Here is a 23,680-nt window from a genome sequence, read left to right on the forward strand (position 1 = left end):
ACTCTGTCAACAAACACCAAACCCTAGGTTGAAATTTTAAATTTTCCCCTTCACCTCTCACACAGTTCTGCTTGCCTTCCTTTCTTTTTCCTTTTTCTACCATACACATTTTGTACCAGATTAAGACATGGGAGATCAGAGTAAAGAGCAATTTCCCAGGTCTTCTCTGGAAACCTTTTGGAATTCTAACCTTAGTCAAAGACTTGACACTCCAGCTCCTTCCTAGGCGTTTATGCATAAAGAATGCCATCCCCTTACATGGTGATTTGACAGGCAAATTAGGTGAGTGACAGACATACTCACAAAGAGCTCCTATACATTCATTAGGCGAGCAGATTGGAAAATGCCTCCATCTTCCTCATTTAAGGCTGGTGATAGAGAGCCTCCAAGTGGTGTTTCGCAGTAGTACCAATCACATGGCCCTCTCTCCCAGCCCATGCAGAGGGACCTTTATTGAAGCTAAGTGGAGGAAGGCATTTGGAATGGCTGCCTCTCAAAGACATTCCAGAGTGAACTTCCTTCCATTTGTTCACATGTGTTGAGTTGTCTGCTGCTGGGATTCTATCAGCTACTAACCACAAAACTCTCTCTTTACATACACACAAACACACACACACATCCACACCCACAAACACCCTTTTAATCCTTTCTCTCTCGATCTCATACACACACACACGCACGCACGCACGCACGCACACACAATGTTGGCAGGATGTGTAAGAATTCAAATAATTCCCTGGAACTTTCATCCCTTAATACTAAGAGCAAAAGCTTCTTAGTTGTAACCTACATTTACTGCACTGGTCCCCTGCTAAGCCTCATCATTTCCTTTGTTTTCCTTTATTTTTCTTTTATGATTTATTATATATCACAGTGACCACTATATATCTTAATATGAATGCTACTAAATTGTGGAACCAGTAATTCTGGCTTTCAGTGTATATGTGTGTGTGTGTGTGAGAGAGAGAGAGAATATGTTTTACATGTATCTATGTGAGAGCTTATATACACACACACATATATTTCTTCCTTTAAAAAATCCTTAGAAGCTGGTGTTGTGACGTGAAAGCTTCTCTGAGCAAGAGTTTTTAACCATGTACCTCACTGTAAAAATAAACACATAAAATGCGAAGAATCCCCAAATGCAATAGCCATTTGCCCATCTTCTTGTATTTCTACAGTGTTGTGTCTAAGTGTTGTGCTGGCTTGAAGAGAGTCTGTGACAAGTCACTCGGTTTGGAGACAGAGCTCATTCTATCCATTGTCACTGGTTTGGCTTTGGGGTTATGATCTCCTCTCCTCTGGGCTTCCCTTTTTCTTCTTCTTCTTCCCTGATGGCCTGGATCTGCTCTGAGGAATGCTGCTGGGGAGACTGGTCCAGGGACTGATTTTCGATTCCCGCCAACCGCTGTTCCTCTTCCATGACTTTCTTCCACATCTTGTGGTTCTGCAGGAGGTGCTGGGTTATTTGACAGTAGATCTTCCTCCTTTTGAAAGTTTTCTTTCCTGAGAAAATACCAAGTTAGACTACTTACTTGTGTACTGAATACAACACTTACTTCTTTTCACATTTTTAATAGGAATTAAGTACCAGTGGATACATGTATCTATCACTTGACTTGTATATTGTAATAATGTCATTTCTGAGAATGGGAGAAATAAGAGGAAGATGGCAATCACCATTAATATATCACTCAGACATAACTCTGACCAGTAGCTAACATGTGGAAATGTCCAGGGCAAGGTTCTGTCTATATCTTGGTGTTACTCCCACTTCTTCAGACTCTCGAGATTTTTCAGCAAGATTACCAAAATAACTTCTTGTTATGCCTTCCTTTACTTTGTCAACCAGTCCAACTCACAAGAGTCTACAAGACTTATTTCTTTAAAGATGGTTTTGATGTTACTGCTTTGCTTCATGTGAATTGAAAAATTAATTTCAAATTCCTCTCAAAGTTTTCCCACAAGTTGGCACAAACACATTTGCAGTCTTCCTCCATTTGTAGCCTCTTTTCTAATACTTATCTGCTCTATTTTCTGTATATACACTGACCTCTTCTACGTTCAAGCTAGAATAGCCTTCCTTCTGAAATGCCCTCCTCTATGACTGAAAGTTCATGCCCATTTATTATTTTGAGGTCCTGTCAGACATCACTGAATTCCTCTTCAGTGAAAATCTCTCTCTCTCTCATCTCTCCATATATGCCTCTCAGAACAGATAGTGTTTCCCATTTTTCCCCCTTCTCATTGCCATTATTTCTTTGTCTGGTAATTGCACATCCCAAATCATTTAGTGGGACTCTCATCCCTTCTTTCAGTTCTGTAGCTCTAGAAAAGGCGGTCAAATTCAACTTCCTCACCCACCTCTGACAACACAGCTGTGTCACAGTGGCTGGCCAGTGTGTAGATATGGTACCCAAATCAGGCCAATCACAGTCCTTACCTGGGATTTTTCCCATTGCCATAGAATGCATATGAGGTTAGGAAATGGAGATTAGAGATCTTTTCTTCTATGCTTATGTATTTGTAATAAAGTTAACACAGAGCTGGCTACAATTCCAGCTTCACTAGCCAACATTATGTTTTCATGAAGCAATGACTTCCCTCTTGTATACGCTAATTTGATTTTAGTTTTGTTATTTGTAACAAAAAGAATACCCTAAATAATGTACATCTTTTAGGAATTTATCTTATTCCCATATATTCCTGCTCCTTTACTAGACTACAGCCTCTTTGAGGGAACCTTGTGAAGACCTGTAGAGACTTTATACATGACAAGGCTCAGAAAACATGCACTTAATAAATAAATAGATTACATTTTCTCATGTCCAAACAACTTAATGTTTTCAATATGGAAGTACTAAAGACAATTTTCACAGAATTGCATATCTTGATTGAAAAAATGTAATAAAATTAGTTTCAATGGAAGAAAAAAGTAAGATGTTTTTCAATAATTTGCGTTGGCGCCAGAATTCACTGTTCATGCTTCCAATTCATTTTCTATTTATTAAACATCTACTATATACCAGGTGTGCCACTGTCTGGTGATTTGCTGGTAGACAAGATAGATATAATGCTCGCCAGTCTGGAGCTTTTCCTCTAGGAGGAGCACAGAGAGTGAACAAATAGCTATAATTATGTTGAGTTTTGCAAAGTCTTTTGAAAGGTAGCAGACAGAGAGGGGAATGTCTCACCTGGAGGATACTCCATGCTGATGGTGGCTTGGACTAAGATGAAAGCAATGGAAATGAAGATAAATAAAGGTGAAAGATATTTGTGAAGTTTAATCAATGTTGGCAACTGATTAGACATGCGAAATAAAGAAGAGGGAGGAATCATAGACAACCCTGAGCTATCTGGCCTGAGCAACTGAGTATTTAGTGGTATGATGTACTGGGAAAGGGAACATTTGATGAAGACCAGATCTGAGGTGTCAGCTGAACACACAGTGTCTGGGAGACCTACAAGTGGAGACGTAAAGTAGGCAGCTGATTTTGAACTTAGAAGAGAGGGCTGTTCTCTAAGCTATTGGAATATAATAAAATTCTCAGTATTTTCATCTGAGTAACTATTTTAGACTTAGGCAAAGAGTTTAGAAATTAGGCTAAGATCCTACCATTAGACTGTAAACCTCCCCATGGAAAGAAGCTATTTCTCCCTTTTGTGTGTATATCCACAAAGCCCTAGCCTTTAGTAAGCATTCAGTAGAAGTTTAGTAAATTAATCATGTTCTTTCTAGTTTCTGTTCCACAGTTCCAAGTAAATGATGAAGTACTGGTAAGTCATAAAAATGATAATGATATGTAAAAATGGTCCACAGAAAATTCTGACCTAATAGAGACTATATTAAAGAATTACTAGTTATCATACATTCAGCAGGTATATATGGTTTTACTTAATGAGGTAGTAATGATTTGCAATGTATAATCTGGAAGAAAGAAGAGTTGGTGGAGGAAGAGAAGGAGGGGGAGGTAACAATAGCAAAAAAGAAACTCAATTTTTTATAAGGTGCACCAAAGGAACTAGCTCTCTTGGAGGTCATATACCAAAACTTTTGAGGAAGTGCTAATGATTGCTACAATGGTTTTATTATACCAGAAACTTCTTGGACTTTATAGGACAAGATCAGTTTTTAAAACACAGTTAAGAAAAAGGACATGATGAAATTATCTTGAATTATTCTTAAACCACACAGACACACAGAACTTATTAAACTGATGAAATGCCAGTAAGAATGGATACAGGCAGAACCTTAAGAAAGAATTAAAAAATATATATTTACTCTCTTCATGAAATGGACCCATCAAACAAACCCGTATTGAGTACCTACTAACTGACGGATAGTTTTCTAGATGCTATGAAAACAAGGACCAATTTGTCTCAGAGTTTGCCTTAAATAAACTTACAATCTGTAGGAGAAAAAGGCAAGAATACAAAAAATAACATACACATGCAATGTTTCATAAGAGATAAGCATGTGGCCAAGATGACCTTGACATTCCCCTGAGCTGGAATAAAATTTAGACAGATTTCTTCCAGACTACAGGTCTCTGATCTCCCTTTCCTTAGAGCATTTACCTTATAAAACTCAAAACTGCTAATTCTTTATCTGCCCCTTTGTAATATATGTTTCTCTTTTCCTGGCCACGAGTCAGTTTCACAACTTGAGAACAGGTTTCTCCAGGACTTGGGAGCCTAACTTCAGTAAGTACCAGTTAGAAAACACACTTTGCCTAATCATATGGACCAGTGCCCTCTAAGTTCCTCCAGTACTTTTTCCCAGCACTTAAAAACTCTGTCTTTGTTTCAAGGAAGGTGCGTTTAATTTTTCTTCCCTTTTGCAATAATCTTGAATAATGTCTTCCTTGCTATTTTCACAAGTGTGTTACACAATTTCTTTCTGAAATGTCAAATTATAGTGACACAAAAGACTCAACCTGTGGAGGAAGGAGTAGGATTTTTTTTTCCCTCAAGGAACTTGACGCCTGAGTTTAGATGTAAATTATGAGAATTAAATACACTGGATGGAGAAGGGGCTGGTAGATGCCAGGCAGTGAGAGGCATGCCCACAGGCACAGGGCATGGGGCCCTGAAGCATGACATTGAGTTCTTTATTCAAAAACTTCTCCACAAGGGATATGTATATAAAATATATCAAACAGATTTAAATTTTTTCTATCAAAATTAATAAAATATATTAATATATTACATTTTAAAAAGCAAATCTCTAAAATACTCTTCTACCAAAGCCATTTACTTATCTATTTCTACTTTGTTTTTGTTGTAGTTAAGAACAAACCAGTTTCTGTTGAGAATTTTAAAAGGTTAGCAAACTTTTTATCCTAATCTTTTGAATTAAGAGAATTACAGATGACCTCTGGCTGCAGGACACAGGACAGACTTACATCACGGTTATAGGAAACACTCCACTGTGCAAGGTGATTATTCCATCTGAAATATATACACATTCACGGCAGGGCATTCACAGCAAAGGAGCTAACAAAAAGCTCAATTTTTCTCCTTTTCCTTTCAGGGAAGTGTCCAGGAGAGCAGCTGTTCTCTTATTAATGCTGTTTAACATTAGCAATAAACCTCTCTGGAATTAAACTGAATGAAGTGACGTAGAAGAAAGTTTGTACCAAATAAATTTGCGTAGATTAGAGTCTGCAGGTGGTCTAAAACATGCTTGTATTGGGAGCCAAATTGTTCAGCACTGGAACCTTTTGAACAGAGAACAAAGAGCCTTTCATTGCTCAAATTCTAAATGCAGCTTAGTACTTCATTAGAAACCTCTTAGTTCGCTGCAGGAATCTTTCAGATTTAATTATGAGGTAGGGGAAAAGCCTTCTTTCCCTAGCATACCATATTGAAACATTTTATTCTATGTTTCCTGGGAGGTCTCCAAGTTTTGCAAATTGCTGAAGCTATCAGTGCATATTTAATTTAATTTAATTTTTTATTTATTGATTTTTAGAAAAGAGAGAGGAAGGAAGAGAAAGAAAGAAGGTAGAGAGTGAAAGATATGGGACTGTTTTTCCACCCATCAGTGCCTTCATTGGTTGATCGTCGTATGAGCCCTGACTTAGCATATTGGGATGATACTCTAACCAACTGAGCTACCCAGCCAGGGCTGCATATTTAATTTAAAACTAAGTTTAGCTCAAGAAGCTAACCATAAAAATCAATATGAATTCTGAGACTAAACCTACAAGAGTAAATGGCAATGGAGTTAAAAATGAAGAGACTTGGATTTCCTTTCCGGTTCTGCAGAAACCATCTGTACTTCGGAATGTTACCTAAACTTCTGAGCCTCAGTTTAATTTTTAGTAAAAGGAGGTCGTGAGTTAGATGATCATCAATTCTCCTCCCGTTTCTTTTTTTTTATTTTAAAGATTTTATTTGTTTATTTTTAGAGAGAGGGGAAGGGAGGGAGAAAGAGGGAGAGAAACATCATGGTGTGGTTGCCTCTCGTGTGCCCCCTACCAGAAACCTGGCCCTCAACCCAGACATGTATCCTCAGAATCGAACTGGTGACCCTTTGGTTCACAGGCTGGCACTCAATCCACTGAGCCATACCAGGCCATTTCCTTTTTTTTTTTTTATTTTTTATTGTTGTTCTATTACAGTTGTCCCAGTTTCCTCTGGTTGCTCTCCCTTGCCCCACCCCATCAGTCAATCCCCATCCTGTTGTCCATGTACAAGGGTCATTTTTACTTGTACTTTAACTAGACCCTTGCCCTTCTTTCTTCCCTTATCCCTATTCCCCTCTTCTCTGGTCTCTGTCAGTTTATTCTTCGTTTCCATGCTTCTAGTTCTATTTTGCTCATTTGTTTGTTTTGATCATTAGGTTCCACTTATAGGTGAGATCATATGGTACTTGTCTTTTACCCCCTGGCTTATTTCATATAGCATAATACTTTCCAGTTCCATCCATGCTGTCACTAAAGGTAGGAGGAGTTCCTTCTTTCTTTCTGCTGCATAGTATTCCATTGTGTAAAGGTAACAATTTTTTGATCCACTCATTTACTGATGGGCACTTAGGCTGTTTCCAGCACTTTGCTATTATAAATAATGCTACTATGAATATAGGGGAGCATAGGTTCTTTTGAATTGGTGTTCGTTTTTTGAGTAAATTCCATACTGTAAAATTCTATTACTCCATGCAGCCAATTTTTACAAAAAAACTAACACTTTATCATATTCTTGGCTATAAAGGAATGCTACAATGATAATTTTTCAAAAGCTACAGTATCAAATCATTGCTGTTGGGTACTTTAAATTTTCATACAAGGTGGCCAGTTGACATTTAGACGTCATTAGTAAACAGAATCCAGAGAATTCTCATTCCTGCTTTAGTGAGCTTGATAAAAACAGGAAGGTCAGGAGAGTAACACATCAGAATCTGGATGTTGTTATGGTAACCCAACCTTAGACAACAGAGAGGAATTAAACAGAGTATTTGGTTGTCTCATTCTGAGCTAAAGCCAACATTGAAAACTTGAGCCTGTTAAATCTCCTGGCCTGGGTTCTTCAATTCTTGATGCCTGGATTACGTGTGTGTGTGCTTTTTTCAATGTGTTTAAGTTCCAGTAGTAATCAGTTAGAGCTTGTGGGAACAAAGATTTTCCAGAAGCTAAAGCTGACAACACTTTCCGATATCAATCAGTAAAAAACCATCATGTCCTTAGTCAGAGAGCAAATTACCTGGTTCTCTGGATGAAAAGTAAAATCATTCATTCAATCAACCAATCAATCAATCAATCTAATGTCTGTTTATTAAATGAACAAATGAATAAATAGCACATGAATAGCAATTCTTGATGCCAATGTCTAAATCTCAAGAGCAGCACAAAATTTCTAATGGAAATCTTTTTATAAGCATCAGAGAAATAAAATATAATTACTTTGATAATAGAATATTGAAAATAACTTTTGATTTCTCCCATTCTGTATAAAAGATAATATATAGGATAGAAGCAAAAATCTACCTAAAGCCAAATTTGCATAACCTCATCTCTGTAGTTAATGACAACTTCTTATCTATGCTTATGTTAGCTTACAATGGCCACTTATGCAAGGGAAAATTAGGTCAATGTCCATGTTAGAATATCCCCATACTAGATGGCCAAAACGAACCAAGTCATGCATTTTCCTGATTGCTAAAACCTTAGAACAAATTAGGAACAAATGATCAGAATGCCTTTCCCTGGCAATATTTTTGGTAAAGGCTTTGAAAAATATTAATGTTGTATGTTCTTTATTGATGAAAGCAGGCAGACTATATACTATGTTCTCAAAAACATAGGAAGAATATTTGTGTAGAGTCAGTATAAGAGTTAAGGGTTTTTCTATTAGGGTCTCTTCCCTATGGCAGGAGAAACAGCAGAGAATATTTTATGACATGAAGAAAAATTATCTGTTTCTATAGTTAATTAAATTAGATTGATTAGATTGGGTGCACAAAACAGTTCGAATCAATGACCAGAGGTGAGTCCAAAGCCATACTCATCTCTCACTTGGGTAATTTCAACAGCCTCTTACCTCATCCCATTGCTCATATCCTTCCTCCTATCCTAAACTCTAGAATATACTCAATATAGCACCTGAAGCAAGGCCGTTAAAATATAAGTTGAATGAGCAAACACTTCTGCTGAAAACCTGGGACGGCTTCCCATTTCAGTAAAAGCCAAGGTCTATGCTGTGACCTACAGAACCCTACTGTCAAACCCTACATCATCGGCTCCCCACTTTCTCTCTCCTGCTGCTCTCCTGCCCCCTTCCCTGTGCTTCGGCCACCCTACTCTCCTGATGTTCCTCGGACACCCAGCCACGCCCACTTCAGAACCTTTACATGGCTTGCTTTCTCCTCCCCTCTGAATGCTCTTTCCACATCTATCTTTATGGGCCACTCTTTCAATTCTCTCAGGTCTTCTAAAAAGTTTTAAAACTCTCTCTTATTTAGACCTTCCATGGCCACCTTCTCTAAAATTTAATCTTTTAATTTTTTAAAAATGTATTTGGTGAGCAGTTTTCTTTTTTTTAAAAGATTTTATTTATTTTTAGGGAGGGAGAAAGAAAGGGACAGAAACATCATGGTATGGTTGCACCTCGCGGGCCCCCTGCTGGGGACCTGCCCTGCAACCCAGGCATGTGCCCTACACTGGGAATCAAACCGGCGACCCTTTGGTTGGCAGGCCGGTGCTCAGTCCGCTGAGCCATACCAGCTAGGGCTAACCTTTTAATTTTAATTTCATATTTTCTTACCTTTGTTTTTCTTTTTATTCTAACATTTATTAGTACTTAATGTACTTAGATTTACTGATTTGTCTTGCATAATGTCGGCTGACCCCATTGGAATACAAGTCTAAAAAGGCAAGGATATATTTATTCTTTAGTCTGATTTGTTCACAGCTCTGTCTTCAGTATCTGGAAGAATGTCTACCACACAGTAGGTGTTCAATAATTATCTGCTGAATGAACGGGTGATTGATTACCTCTTCCTGTTTTACAAGGTCTCCCCTAACCAAGCCGATAAAAGTCTACAGTTTTCCTGTATGGTACCTGAAATTCCTTTCATTTCTAAATCAGGAAGATATTCTGAAGAATAGGCTTCAGCTATTTTTCTTTTTTACTTCATGACAGAGAACATATCTTTGTATGAGCATGGTGTTATTATAGATCCCAGAGTTTGTAATTTCTCTTTTATGAGATTGGGTAAGGGGGCTATCCATAATAAATTTCAATAGGTGATATTTGGACTCACAGTATATAATATATAAAAAGCATAAGATTCATCTGAACCTAGAAATAGATTTTCTATAACTTACTTGGAGATTCATTATTTTCACAGGTTTCCTCTTCATTTGGTGCTGCTTCTTCCTCCTCCTCTTCTTCTGGGTCATCAGTATCTCCTGACTCATTACTGTCTTCCACCCATTTCCCTGGCATCAGTCCTGCTGAGTCATAGGAGTTGCACAGAGGCCCCACAATATGAGAGATAAAGGATTCCTGCAGGTTGGCCAGCTGAGGAGCAGAACGGTCCATGAAGGGGCTTATGGGTAACCCAAGGCTGGCCTCTTCATCACCCTAGAAATGGGAATTTAGCAAGAATAGTTAACTGGAAAGGTAAATGACGAAGAAAGCTTAAAATACAAGTCAAGTCAAAATTCACTTAGCATCTAAGATTTGCAAATATGTAAAAACCCAGATATTCATATGTAAATTCCCTCTTTATTGTTAGGAGATTCTCTATCCAAAGTACTAAGATTCCTATAGACATGCTTTGTTGCCATTTACTACTTTTTTGATCTTGAGGTTTAGGTTTTCGACCAAGGGGAACTAAAAGTAATGGTTTAATGTCTCAGTAGATGATATTTCTTATCAATTAGTCTGTGTGCCTTATGTTTGAGTATAAATGCATCATAAAACAAATGCAAGAAATAATTATGAAGCGAATACATAATCTATCATGTTTTCCTGTTTTACCTTGGCTACTGGAAATCTTAAAATACTATATTGCTCAATTAAAGTTGCTAACTTATCCTAGCTTTTGGTTGAATTATATCATCTATAATTATATGGTTTCTGTATTCTTATTTACCTATATGTTTAATAGGAGCATTCTATGTGTGTTTTAAACAGTTTTGAATCTTTCTGAAAACAAAAAAAACAAACAATCAGATTGTTAACCGGAAGTTATCGAGCAAAAATTAATAAAGAAATATATCTACATATCAACCATGTTTATGACTATGTAGTGGAATTACTATAAATGAATTTTCTTTTTTGTTTACATTTTTCCTGTATTTCAGTACTTTGGGGTTGATTATGAATTAACTTCATTTCTAGGAAAGGCAATGCATTACTTTCTAGATGCATAAACCTTTTAGTATATATTTGAATTTTATGAATACCTGTAACAGTTCTTTATAATTCCTCTAATAGGTCCAGATGATTTATTACTTAATAAGTTACCTCATCCTATTTCTGGATGCCAGAAATTAGTAATACAAATTTCTTTCTGACATTGACCTTCTTTAAACTGGTTATATATCTACCCTTTTTAGGGAAGCTGAGAAGAATCTACCATTTCTTTTAAATCAGATCCTGTGTCAAATACTTTACATAATTTATCTTCTTTAATCTCTACAACTACTTCATGATAAACTTAATCTTGAATTTGTATGTCAGTCTTTTAAGTATCTTAAGATAGTTATAATATTGCCTCTATTTTCCTCCAGGATTAATATCTTCACTCATTTAATATCTTCATGTCTTTTTATGCCACTGATCCCTGTGGTTTACCCTTGCTCCACTACCTCTAGATTCATCTTAAGAGAGTGGTTCACTATGCTAAACACAAAGTTTTAAGTATAATCTGGTCAGTGCAGCGTAATGTGGGGAAGATTCCCTCATGCCTACGTTTTGGCAGTAGTTTTTTTGGTAGTGTGCTAACCCTCTCGCTATCATGTCAAATAAAGTGCCTATTTTTTAAGCTTTTTCATACACTGCTGTTATTAACTCTGAAAAATAAATAAACTTAGTCTGGTATGTAGTCATATTTTTAAATGTAAATTGGCTACTTTAACAAATATGTAAAAGACAGTATGTCAGTGGTCTTCCCGGTGTCTCCATTACTCCAACATCTTCTGTCGAATTACTTGCAAATAACTTAAGAGTTTTTATGGTTACAATTTAGTTTTTTTTCTGTCATTCTTTTATCCTGTGATTAAAGTTGGCCAGTGCATTTTCTAATGTTAGGATGAATATGAAATAGATTGACCACACTCTAAAAGCTTTTGTGAGCTTTGGAGAATTTATGAGCAGTCTATGTATGGATTAAATCAGTTACCTGTTCATAAAATTCATTGACAATACCCTCTGTCCACTGAAGATGGAGCTCTTTACATTTAGCTGGCCCATTGATATCAGCCAACTTTATACACATTTGACAAACTAGTAGACGATCATTTTCATTGGTCCAATCTATTCCAACATCATCATTCACCTGTTTGAAGAACAAAGTTGAATGTGTTTTATCTCAGTGAAAGCAAAAGTTGAACAGGAGAATAAACAATAGAATATTTATTTTCTTCCTACTGTGTGGAGATCCAAATACCCAGTAATGAGGACTTTCTCAGCTGTTTACATAATAATGTTGCTGGCTTGCATAAATGAATAGTAAAATAGTTCATCCAAAAAAGTAAAATAACAAATGCTGCCTTAATTAATTAATTATGGAATTGAAAATAAATGCTTTTAAAATTAGCATATGTTACCTATTACTATTAAAATAATATGGCTACAAATAAGAAATTTTTCTAAATTAACATTTGAACATTTATGTTTGACATGAAATTTTGCTTCAGGGTTTTGACTTTCCTACTGTCAGATAATTTATGTTCATATACCACAGACATGGGAACAAATTAATCAAACAAAAACACAATGATTTATTTATTTGTGTAACTTCATTATTTCTCTGAGCACCAAGTGTGATATATATAGACAGCACCTCAACTTCTTGCATTTCTAGATTGGGACCAGTGCCTATTTATCTGCTTCTAGTTAAACATTTTCTTGCATTTCATTTTCACATTTGACATACAGAAGGTGATGGCAATGAGTTTTGTTCAACACTTCAGTCCTATGACACCTTTCAATGTGGCCATAAAATGAAACTGACACAAGTCCAGTTACCTTGGCATTAAATTTGGCTATGAAGTCAAAGTGTTTCTTCAAGTCAGTGGCCAAAATTGCTTCAATGACGAGAAAACGGAAATGCTTAAATTCCACGTGGTCAAGGTTAACCAAGAAGTTATACTCTGGTCGGGACATAAAAAGATTCCATGCAGCAGCTGCGTGATGATTCTCCAAAACTGAACGATCATTATAGAGCACCGCCTAGGCAAATATATGAGAGTGAAGAGTTCAATTTTTAAGGTAAAAAATTATAAAACTAAGTAAGAATATGCAATGTTTTTGGAATTTTCTTTTTTCAGGAAACACAGAAGTGTAACACTGTGACTACTGCCTGTTAAGAATCATTTATTGATGCACACTGGCTGATTACTCTTCTTGGTTAAATTCCTTTTTTGTAAGATAAAGTTAATATTCTTGAAACTTTATTCCAAACACTTCCAAGTAAGGGCTTAGTGTTAGATTTTATCAGATTTCTTAGCAGGGTACGGGAATTTAACTTCCTAAAATATGCAAATGTATTCATATCCTTAAGAAGTAACTCAGCTACTTCTTGCATCTAGAATGAGAATGACCTCCTCTTAGTTAAAACATATAGCTAATAAAGAGCAATGAAATCCCAGAGAAGCCCATGAATTAAAACATTCTCACCCCACAATCAGGCATAGGAAATATCACCCTTTAGCTAGAAATTGAAGGTATATAGTAACTATCTACTTGTTTTTAACTCTCTAATAATGGGGAGGGAAGGCCCATCAAAAGAGGAAGTTGCCTAAAAAATTCTTGAAGACTAGTTGACAGATAATAGAGGGAGGAAAAGTCATTAGGACAAAATGAAAGAGAAAGCATGTGAAAATTATTACTGAGGTAAGTAAAAATACATATATGTATAGGTAAATTTAAATAGTAAATGCTGTTGGCAAGAGTATTTATATTAAAAAAATAATTCTGGTGTTTATAGGACACATTGAAATAAGTAAAAATATGTAGTCATGAAAAAAACAGGATATTTTTATTGTATATAGATTAGAGGAAAACTCTAGTCTGGTAAATGAGACAGGAAAAGGAAACGGACGGGAATGGAATAGAAGACAAAAAGCAAATAAGAAATAAGAAAATAGGATCAGATTGGCCTTTAGAACCTCTGGAAAGAAAAATAGGCTTTTGGGATCTTTAATAATATGGGTCCAGCTGATTAAATCAAGAAGAAGTTTACTGAATTTAATTGAATAGATGATGATAACTACATACTTAATGATTAATTCTGACTTAAATGTAAACATATGCTAAGATGTACTTCTTTAAATATATCATTTTGGAATATTAGGTTCAGGAAAATATTTCCCTCAAATGAAAGAAATTGATTTTTAATTCCCATTAATCAATAAAATATCACAAGAATCATAATGATTATAATGAACATATTTCAAAGGAATGAGATTTATATACAAAGAAGCCTTACATTCTTAAAAGTCCAAAAAGATTTGGTTCTCTAATCTTTTCAGAAAGGGACTTTTGTACAGGTTGGATTTTGTTTGTTAAGGAAGTTCATTAACATGAATTCAAGTAGTTTTTCTTCTTTAGAAGCAAATTGAGAGGGGACCCCATGGGTAATAAAGTTGCACACCTGCCATTAGTAACTTGGAAAAAAAAGTACTGTCTTTTCAAAGTTAGCATGTTCTCTAAGAACTTTATGTCAGGGCTGAATATAGTTTGGGTTATATTTACCTGGTGCTTATTATCAATCAAATTTTAAAAATTAATTTTCTTCAGAGAAATCTCTCAGTTGAATCATTTCCCCTAATCAAAGTAGAAAGAGTTACCTGAGGGGCACTAGTTGCAACCAGGAACGCATTAGTCCTTCCTGGGTGATCATAGTCGTGCATGGCTGCAGCCACATACAGCGCCATCAACTCTAAGGCAGGGATATTTCCAGACAGACAACCGTATTTATCATCTGGCACATTATACATTTTTGAGAATACGTATCCCATATGTCCATGTGTAAATCCACTGTCAGAATCTGAAAAGAGAAGATGAAATAGAGATTTTTTTTTAAGATTTAAATTGATGTCATTTATCTTGACCCCCTTTAAAAAGTACTCTTTTGTTCCCATAGTTCATAAGGGAGCACAGATGTATTTCGCGTGTACCTGAATCACTTGCTGATCCGTGATCATTAATCACAGTTGAGAGGCCTGGAATAGGTTGTGTAGTAAGAAACCAAACAGCATGTAAGACGTCAGTGGCATGGATTCTGTTATGATCTACAACCAATGCAAAGGAACAGCCATTAATTGGTGACTTTGGGGTCCAAGGACTAAGAGTGCCATCTACTGGATAAATAGTTTAGTCCTAATATTTTAATATCCCAGTGAATGCCAGCCAAACGTTCCAGGACAAATACTCTTTGATTGCTTTTCCATTATTCCATAGTATCTATAGTACAAGGGGAAAAAAACACTCAATATTCTTTACTCATGCAGATATCTGAAGTGGAAAAATCTGTATCCACAGTGTATCAGAAACCGGATGCATATAGGAAACTCACTATGTGAAACAACTGTATTGCTTACACTTGTACTTATTTCCATGCTTCTGTACAAGACTGTGCAGAGGATTAGAATAAAGAAAGAACCTTGAGATACTTCAACTAGACAGACCAATGGTCTATATCGGTGAATATTTCATGTCTGATAAATGGTGCCCGAATATGATCTGTGAATAGACCATAGTAGTATTCTTCTGTAACCAACTTAAAATACTATAATAAAAATGAACAACATATCTTTTATATAGTGATTAAATTCACAAAACTAAATTAAAAACAAATCAATAATGTTCTCTGATCTAGAAATTCTGATTTGGGAATACTGTTCTAGGAATACCTGAAAAGAAAAATAAATGCCTCTTTGTACAATAATGTGGGAGTTGGGCCATGTAGAAGAATAAAAACTATGGGGAAAGCAAATCCCCTAGTAACAATGTCATTACCAAGGGAAAGGGGGTGCTATTCCATACGTGCTGTTCAGTTTCTGCCAAACAAAGGCCCAGTGATTTCTTGGCTCGCCTTCTTTTTCTGGTGCAACTCTTTTAAGTTTTTTCATCTTGTGTATCAGGCCTTTCATGCTACTTCATCGATTGGTAGCTTTATTCTAAATGTGCTTACTTTATACATTTTATTTTTACTGACTAACCATGATACAGTTTCCTTCTCTAATGCAATCATACACCATTAAGAATGGGGATACATTCTAAGAAATGTGTTGTTAGGCAGGTTTGTCATCGGGAGCATCATAGTGCGCGCTTGCACAAACCTAGAAGGTATGGCCCTCGGAACACCTAGGCGATATTGTATTCCATCGTCCTACAGGCAGTCTGTCACTGACTGAAATGTTGTTATGTGGCATGTGACTACATAGCATATTACATCTCCGAACACTATTGAACAGATGAGGAGGAGAGAAAACAGAAGAGAACAAAAATGTAAATGGGAATTTGAGAGGAACACCGGTTCCCTGTCCAAGGAAGAAAGAAGAAACTATGACATTTGTGGTGTTAGGAGCACACAGGGAGGTAGGTAGATGGTGCCCATTCCCTACAATTCTGGCCTCTCTCAGGAGTCAATCTTTAGGTGACGTGGGTCATTCAGTTGCGGGCTGGGTGAGGGATTGAGACATGTCTTCAGGAAGCTGTGAGAAACAGACCTCCTTAGGCTCCCAAGCATGGCAACAGCAACAGCTGTGCACTGGCATTGCTAGAGGTGAATACTCATATTATCTAGTACTTCAAAGAACAATTTTATTAAAACTGATGTCTATATCTCTGTGTATAGACTATCTCAAGTGATGCAAAACAATTATATTTTATGTCTGTACCTGTGTCATGGGCAAAGTTGATCATGTGAGAAGTTTCTGGATTTAGGATTGATCTGATTTTGTCTCTGATCTGGTATTTATTACCTGTGTTACCCTGAGTGAGTTACTTAAAACTCTAGGTTTTACTTCCTTATCTTAAAAATAAGATAATAATTCCCATTTCATAATACAATGGTGAGAATTACAGAAGGGAACATATTTTAGAGGGCCTGATACAGTAAGCTTGCAATTAATGTAAATATCATCCAAGTAAAATAAATTGTTACTGTTAGAACAAGATGGTCGATTAGCGCAGACCACTGGTGTTCCCTTGACGATTTGTACGAACAGGATTGAAACGCTAAAATAAAAGCTATGCTAAGTCCTTGAGGAGGGAGAAGGCAGTGAGGATCCAGCAGAGGAAGAAAACGGTAGCTGGGTGGAGGGTGCTACTGTTAGGAGATACGTTCCTGAGGGGGGGGGGCAGTTTCTGAGAGTTCTTTTCCCTGTTGCAATAACCGTGTGTAAGTAATGATCATTGCTATTGCTAGTCAAGGAAACCTGTGCATGCAACCAGTATTACAGGGTGGATGGGGGCAGTATCAGGGTGTTAGTGAGCTCGTCTGGGGTGAGAAGTAGACAGCATCAGGTAAGGGAACTTGCAGCTTGTGAACTGTACTGCTTCCTGCTGTGTTCCCCACCCCAACGCCCAGGTCCAGAAGACGTTATAGGCAATATTTCACACTTTCAATGAACAAACAATCCTATCGAAATTACATATATATAATTATATCCAAATAATAATAAATATAAACAATATGTGTGTATATCTATATCTATAATAGTATATATCTATAGTAAATCTCTTTATATATTTACTCTAGCAGTAAATATTAAAAATCAGACATAACTATAATTTTTTATGTATGCTAATTATAGTTAATGACAAAACTTTTAATAATTATCCATATTAGTATAAATTTACAACCCTATGACATGCAAGGTATTGTTATTTAAAAGTGATCACCAATCAAGCTAAAGCTTTTTTTGTGAGAAGATATAAATAAATCCCCTTTACGAAGAGTGAGGCTTCTAATAGAACTTGTGGGTTTATTATAACAAATTCCTTTCACATGAAATGAACTACCCACTATTTCAGGAAAAAAGCTTTTTACTTGTAACATATAAAAATGTAATAAGAAAACTTAAACATTAATTTAAAAATTTAGAATGTAGGAATTTTTTTTTACACTTAAATACTGTTCGACTTTCCCTATGATTCAATGGGATACAACCTAGAGAAATGTTAGTAATTACTACACAAATTACTCAGTGGAATTTGACTGTAGAGGACTGTATCACGAAGATATATTTGGAAATATAACATTAATTTGTAAAGTTAGTTTGGCGACTTGCTGTCCTTCATTGTTTCAGTGGCTTCCTTTCTATAACAGTTTATTTATGTAACTGCTGAACCTTTCAGAAATCACTAACACATGTCAGTCACTGGCATCCCAAAAGAGTGGGCCTTAGCAAAACGTTACTAAGAAAGTGAGACTTATCTTGAGATCCTTTCAAACTACCCCTTTCTCATGTCTCTCTTCCAACTTCCACAGCCCCATTGACAGCACTTTCCTAGGGGCCCAGTGCTGTTAAGCTACTCTTTCCTATACTCCCACTATCCTACTCTGCCTGCAATTTGGTCCCCTATTCTCCAACAAATCTGATTTGTAGATTTGATTCTTCATTCCCTTTTGCTGTCATACATCATCAGCTGTGCATTTTCATCCCAATGTAGCATGTGCATGGCATCTTAAAAAATGGTGCATTAATAATGGATCACTAGGTTCATGTACTACCCCTTTCCGGAAATACCTGTGCTTCATCTGTCTCCATCTAATTTTTATTTATTTCAGCTCTCTGTGACTACAAAAAGACATGGATTCTAAAGCCTAAGTTACATCAAAGCAAATGTAAAACTTAAAAGTTAAAACATGATTTAAACAACATATTTCTAAAGCAAGTTCCAACCAATATATTATGTTTGATTATTTCTCTTTCTATGAATTTATTTTCTACAAATACCACATGATTTCTACACATTTCACAACTTCATTGATTTGATTTATGGACATTTTCTCTAGTCCCATGTTTCTTAACAAGTGGGACAATTCTACTTATGTGTTCTGATGCTACTTGCAATGCTACATACTGAAAGTATAATTTAACATCTCCTTTGTGTTCTGATTGATGATTGTAAATAACAAACTTTTTCTCACAATATTCAAAGTTCATAAGCTTCAACACTAGTTGCGTCCTTTCTTTTGGTCTTCACATTTATTTCATTTAGAAAAATGTTTCTAATAACTTCTCCACAACTACTTCCAGATGTTTCTTTTTTCTATTTTATTACTTAGACCATCAGCCTACCATCTCTCTACCCCCAGCCAGATTCACCTTATATTGAAAATGTCAATGGTTAGTGATTTAACTCTGTAGAAGCCAGAACAAAAGTTGAATTCAGCCAATAAAATGAGTACCTTATAAAATGAGGAATAAATTGAACACTTAATGATTTATTTAGCACACACTTACATTGTACTTACTCTATGTAAGGCACTATTAATCTCCATGCTAATTCTATGAAGTAGACATTATGATGCCCATTTTACAGATTAAGAAATGAGGCATGCAGAGGGTAAGGAAGGCTCAAGCTCTCCTACAGCTGGTAAGTGGAGGGGCCAGAGTTCTAACACAGCCTATCATCTCCCAATCACTACACCACGTGGCCATATGGCATGCTGACAATGTGTAATTCTGTGCTAGCTGCTAATGGTGCAATATTCCATTACTCACAGCAAACTCTATGGATTTTTAAAGTATTATTTCACAAGTAACTTAGACTTACAAGGAATTTCCCTGTATCCACTCTCCAAAGCATGAAAGTAGTTCATAAATTCCCTAACTGGAATTTTGAAAGCTTCAAAGAGGCCCATGTCTTCAAAAAGTCTGTACGATACCTGTAAAGGAGAAAGACGAAGCCTTAAACAATATTCCTGGGTGTGTATTAGATATAAAAATAAAAAAGACTATCAAAGTCTTAGAAAAAAATTTTTAAAAATCAAATTACTTTACAGCCAATGGAGATACACATTGGGAACAATCAATCAGAGGGATATTGAAAACTTCCTTGTGCCTGAAGGGGTACATAATCTGTTTTTAAAGAGAGAGACATACACCCAAAAAACAACCGACTGAAAAATCAGTACACTCATAGAAACATATCAAGGCAATCAATTGTTTTTGATATCAATAGCTGAAGAATATTTACTAAATCGCTAATTGTACAGTACACAGTATAAGCATTAATAAAAGAATGAAAGCATAAAGTTTTCCAAATGTTATGTGTGTGTGTGTGTGTGTGTGTGCACGCACGCGCATGTGCGCAAAGATTTCTAGAGGATAAAGGATTCAAAGTTGTATTTTACTGAAGAATAAGGGAGAGTTATGAGAAAGAAAAAAGGGGTTGCTTTGATTAAAATACATAGAGAAAAAAAGATTTATTCTAATCCAGAATAAATAACAACATTGGAACTATTTTTCCTAGCTTGTCTTCTTTCTCCTTTGAACATCTATTTCAATCCAATTTCTTTCACAGCTCCAGGGACTCAAATTAAGTGAATGTCTTTGGATGTAACTGGCATTTTTTGACATGCAAATGATGAAGAAAAAAATGGATAAGTGGACAGAGAAGGTAATGGAGGAAAAATGATTATTCTGGTGGCAGAGTGGAATTTAGCACTTTTTAAAGTGACCTCACTTCAGGTCACAAAGCACAGTGTTGGTTATATTCAGGAGATTTAAAAAAAAGAACTATGCATCATTTTTATCTGTATTCCTTCATAACATTATCTTGAAATATTTTCTCTAAATCTTTGATACATGTCTTCATAAATTTCCATATTTTGTTATTGCCTTTAAATCTATTCAAATTCTATAACATTTTAAAAATTACATATTCAGTGTTTATCACTATGTGATATATCCAGCAGAAGTAACGTCAGCTTGAGTGTGGTTGGTAGGGTAATAATATGGGTGTAATAACTTAGAGTTTTAATTTGAACATTTTACCTACAATGTCGTATGATGTGCTTGAATGTGATATTGTTATGTTACAGAATTACATGTTTATTATTTTTGTAATAAAAGGCATTATTTGTGCTGGACCCTATATATGTGACACATACACATACCTAAAAAAGAAATTCATTCATTCAGCATATATCTATTCAGTGCCTACTATTCTAGACAATTCTAGATATTCTATTCTAGATATAGTTCTATTCTAGAACTATATATTCTAGACAATTTTTGATATATGAGGCATGTACATGTACATAGGTGTATGTGTGTGTGTGTGTGTGTGTGTATAAACATAAATATATATATCAAAGATCTATTCCTTCATGGGGTTTATAATCTACTAGAGGAAGGCAGTAAACAATAGATATAATAAGAAAAGTATATACCATGACAGAAAGTTGTACATAAGTCATATGAAAAAAGAAAAAGGGGATCAGTGATGGGGGATTGGGAGTACACAGAAGGTACTTTTCAAAGTATGGAGGTTAGGATAGTTATATTCAGGTGACATTTGGGCAAAGAATTAAAGGATATGTGAAGCAAGGAGGTACATGGATATCTAAGGAAAGAGTTTTCATGTAGAATAAAAGACAATGCAAAGGCCGTGAGGTCTGCTTGCTATATTCAAGAAACAGCACAAGGCCAATGTGGCTAAAGTAAAATGAATAAGGACAGGAACAGAGCTGAAGCCGGGATTGGTGCAGTCTTGGCGTTTGACAGCCAGATGGACCATTTTAAGGACTTTCACTCTGAGTGAGGTAGGGAGCCATGGAAGACAATGGAGTAGTAAAGTGACTGTAATGGACATACGTTTTAAAAGGAGCACTACAGTTGCTGGTTGTGAACAGAATATATAATATGTATATTAACTTCTGTGTGTGCTTTTTACTCTGAATGGCAAGTATATTTAACTTGTAGCCTTTTTTTCTGTGTAATATAACATTCCCCCCTCCTCTCTTTAAAAATGCAATAGAAAGTGAAATTTATGGTTTCTAAAGTATTTCAAGCTAGTTCTTTAGTTATTTCCACTTTAAGTCTGCTTTAGATGATATTTGTGTTCTTATTTGTAAATACCTAATGGGTTTAACTATACATATTACTTCAATAATAATACTAACAACAATAACCACTGATACACACACGCACACATGCACGCTTATATATTTAGCATTTAAAAAGTGAGAAGGCTGCTTTAAATATTACATATATTAATTATTTGTATGTAATTAATCCTCACAACACCTTCTGAGGTAGGTACAATTAAGCATTAACATTTGAAAGCAGAAGAAACTGTGGCACAGAGAAGTCGAGTGACTTGTCTAAGATCACACAGCTGACACCTTATGAAAACCACAATTCAAGACAAGCAGTTTGGCTTCAGAGTTTGTACTTATAACTGCTTCAAATCCTACCACTAATATTTGCAAAGCAATGCTATTAGAATTGCAAATAACTAAATTTTCCTAATATTCTCTTCAAACATTTGAAAGAGGAATTAAAACATTAAGACAACAGCGTATTTTACAGTCTGATTTTAAAACAGGATAATTTTGACCAAAAAGCTGTTAAAAATCAACCACCAATAATCCAAACTCATAAATAAACAACACCATTAACCAGGTAAATATTGGTAACTGAAAAATGTAAGCACTATTCCAAAATTTGAATATCCTTTCAAATTTATTAAAATAAACATGATAATGATCGAAAAGAGAGGCAGTATGCTCAGACTGAGTTGTTTCCACTGCACATATGTCTCTCTGAAAGTCTTTTGAAGTAAGACTTTTTCTGTGTAGTTTCAGCCAAAAGGTGATTTCTTGGAATGTTCAAGTTAATTCATTTCAGCTGTCCTAAATTCTTATTAAGGTGAAAAAAAATATGCCTTTTACATAGTAAAAATTTCATGATTTTTGTCCTTATAAACTCAAATCAAAGGGAAAAAATCCATAAAGTTCTATTTAGCAGTGCAAATAGAGCTGCATTTCCAAAAAGTTTACTGTTCTGTAAATTAAAAAAAAAATAAACTGATATCCAGGCCTCCAAACCCTTCTCTGACAGCTGTCAGTCTGTCCACTGTATCTATGAGTCTGTTTCTATTTTGTTAGTTTATTTTGTTCATTGAATTTCACTTATATGTGAGATCATATGGTATTTGTCTTTCTCTGACTGCTTTATTTCACTTAGCATAATAACCTCCAGGGCCTTTCATGCTGTTGCAAAAGGTAAGATTTTCCTTCTTTTTTACAGCCACATAGTATTCCATCGTAATAAATGTACCACAGCTTTTTTATCCACTCATCTATTGATGGTTACTTGGGCTTTTTCCAGATCTTGGCTACTGCGAATAATGTTGCAATAAACATGGGGTGCATACATTCTTTGGAAGTAATGTTTTCAGTTTCTTAGAATATATTCCCAGAAGTGGGGTTGCTGGGTCAAAAGGCAGTACCATTTCTAATTTTTTGAGGAACTCCTACACTGTTTTCCACAGTGGCTGCACCAGTCTGCATTCCCACCAACAGAGCACACAAAGGCTCCCTTTTCTCCACATCCTCACCAGCACTTCTTTTTGCTGATTTATTGATGAACAGATTAACTAAAAAACATATATACATAACAGATATAAACACACAAGTATGTGGTGACAGCCAGAGGGAAAGGGTGGGGGGTTGGTGGAGGTGGGCAAAGATGGGGAAATGAGGCTTTGCTTGGGGCGGAAGGGGCACAACGCAGTGTGCAGGTGACGCCTTATTAGCTGCACATTTGAAGCCTGTAGGGTTTTGTGAACCAATGCCACCCTATTAAATTCAATAACAAACAAAAAACCCCCCCCAAAACCCCAAAATAATAATAAAACTAACTCAAACCTAGACAAAGAAAAAATACTAATAAATAATAAATAAACAGTAACATAATAAAGATCATGCAGTTGTGTATTTATTTTATTTTTGAAAGATGACTGGAAAAACATATTAATGAAT

The 23,680-nt window shown here is 35.7% G+C and overlaps 1 protein-coding gene across 1 annotated transcript in view; it reads right to left on the minus strand.

Annotated features, from left to right (window-relative positions):
* Window positions 1–1,172: 1,172 nt before the first annotated feature.
* Window positions 1,173–23,680, minus strand: part of PDE3A (phosphodiesterase 3A) — a 278,997-nt gene continuing 256,489 nt past the window's right edge. Inside the window, exons 10-16 of the mRNA XM_054591375.1 lie at window positions 19,465–19,576; window positions 14,853–14,966; window positions 14,523–14,722; window positions 12,700–12,903; window positions 11,852–12,007; window positions 9,828–10,086; window positions 1,173–1,506 (exon numbers count right to left, since the gene is read on the minus strand). Of these exons, the coding sequence (XP_054447350.1) occupies window positions 1,265–1,506; window positions 9,828–10,086; window positions 11,852–12,007; window positions 12,700–12,903; window positions 14,523–14,722; window positions 14,853–14,966; window positions 19,465–19,576 (1,287 nt within the window). The 3' untranslated portion in view covers window positions 1,173–1,264. The remainder of the gene's footprint in view (window positions 1,507–9,827; window positions 10,087–11,851; window positions 12,008–12,699; window positions 12,904–14,522; window positions 14,723–14,852; window positions 14,967–19,464; window positions 19,577–23,680) is intronic.

The sequence above is a fragment of the Pteronotus mesoamericanus genome, unplaced genomic scaffold (assembly GCF_021234165.1).
Source record: "Pteronotus mesoamericanus isolate MK-2021 breed Mesoamerican mustached bat unplaced genomic scaffold, CSHL_Meso_final scaffold_21, whole genome shotgun sequence".
Lineage (NCBI taxonomy): Eukaryota > Metazoa > Chordata > Mammalia > Chiroptera > Mormoopidae > Pteronotus > Pteronotus mesoamericanus.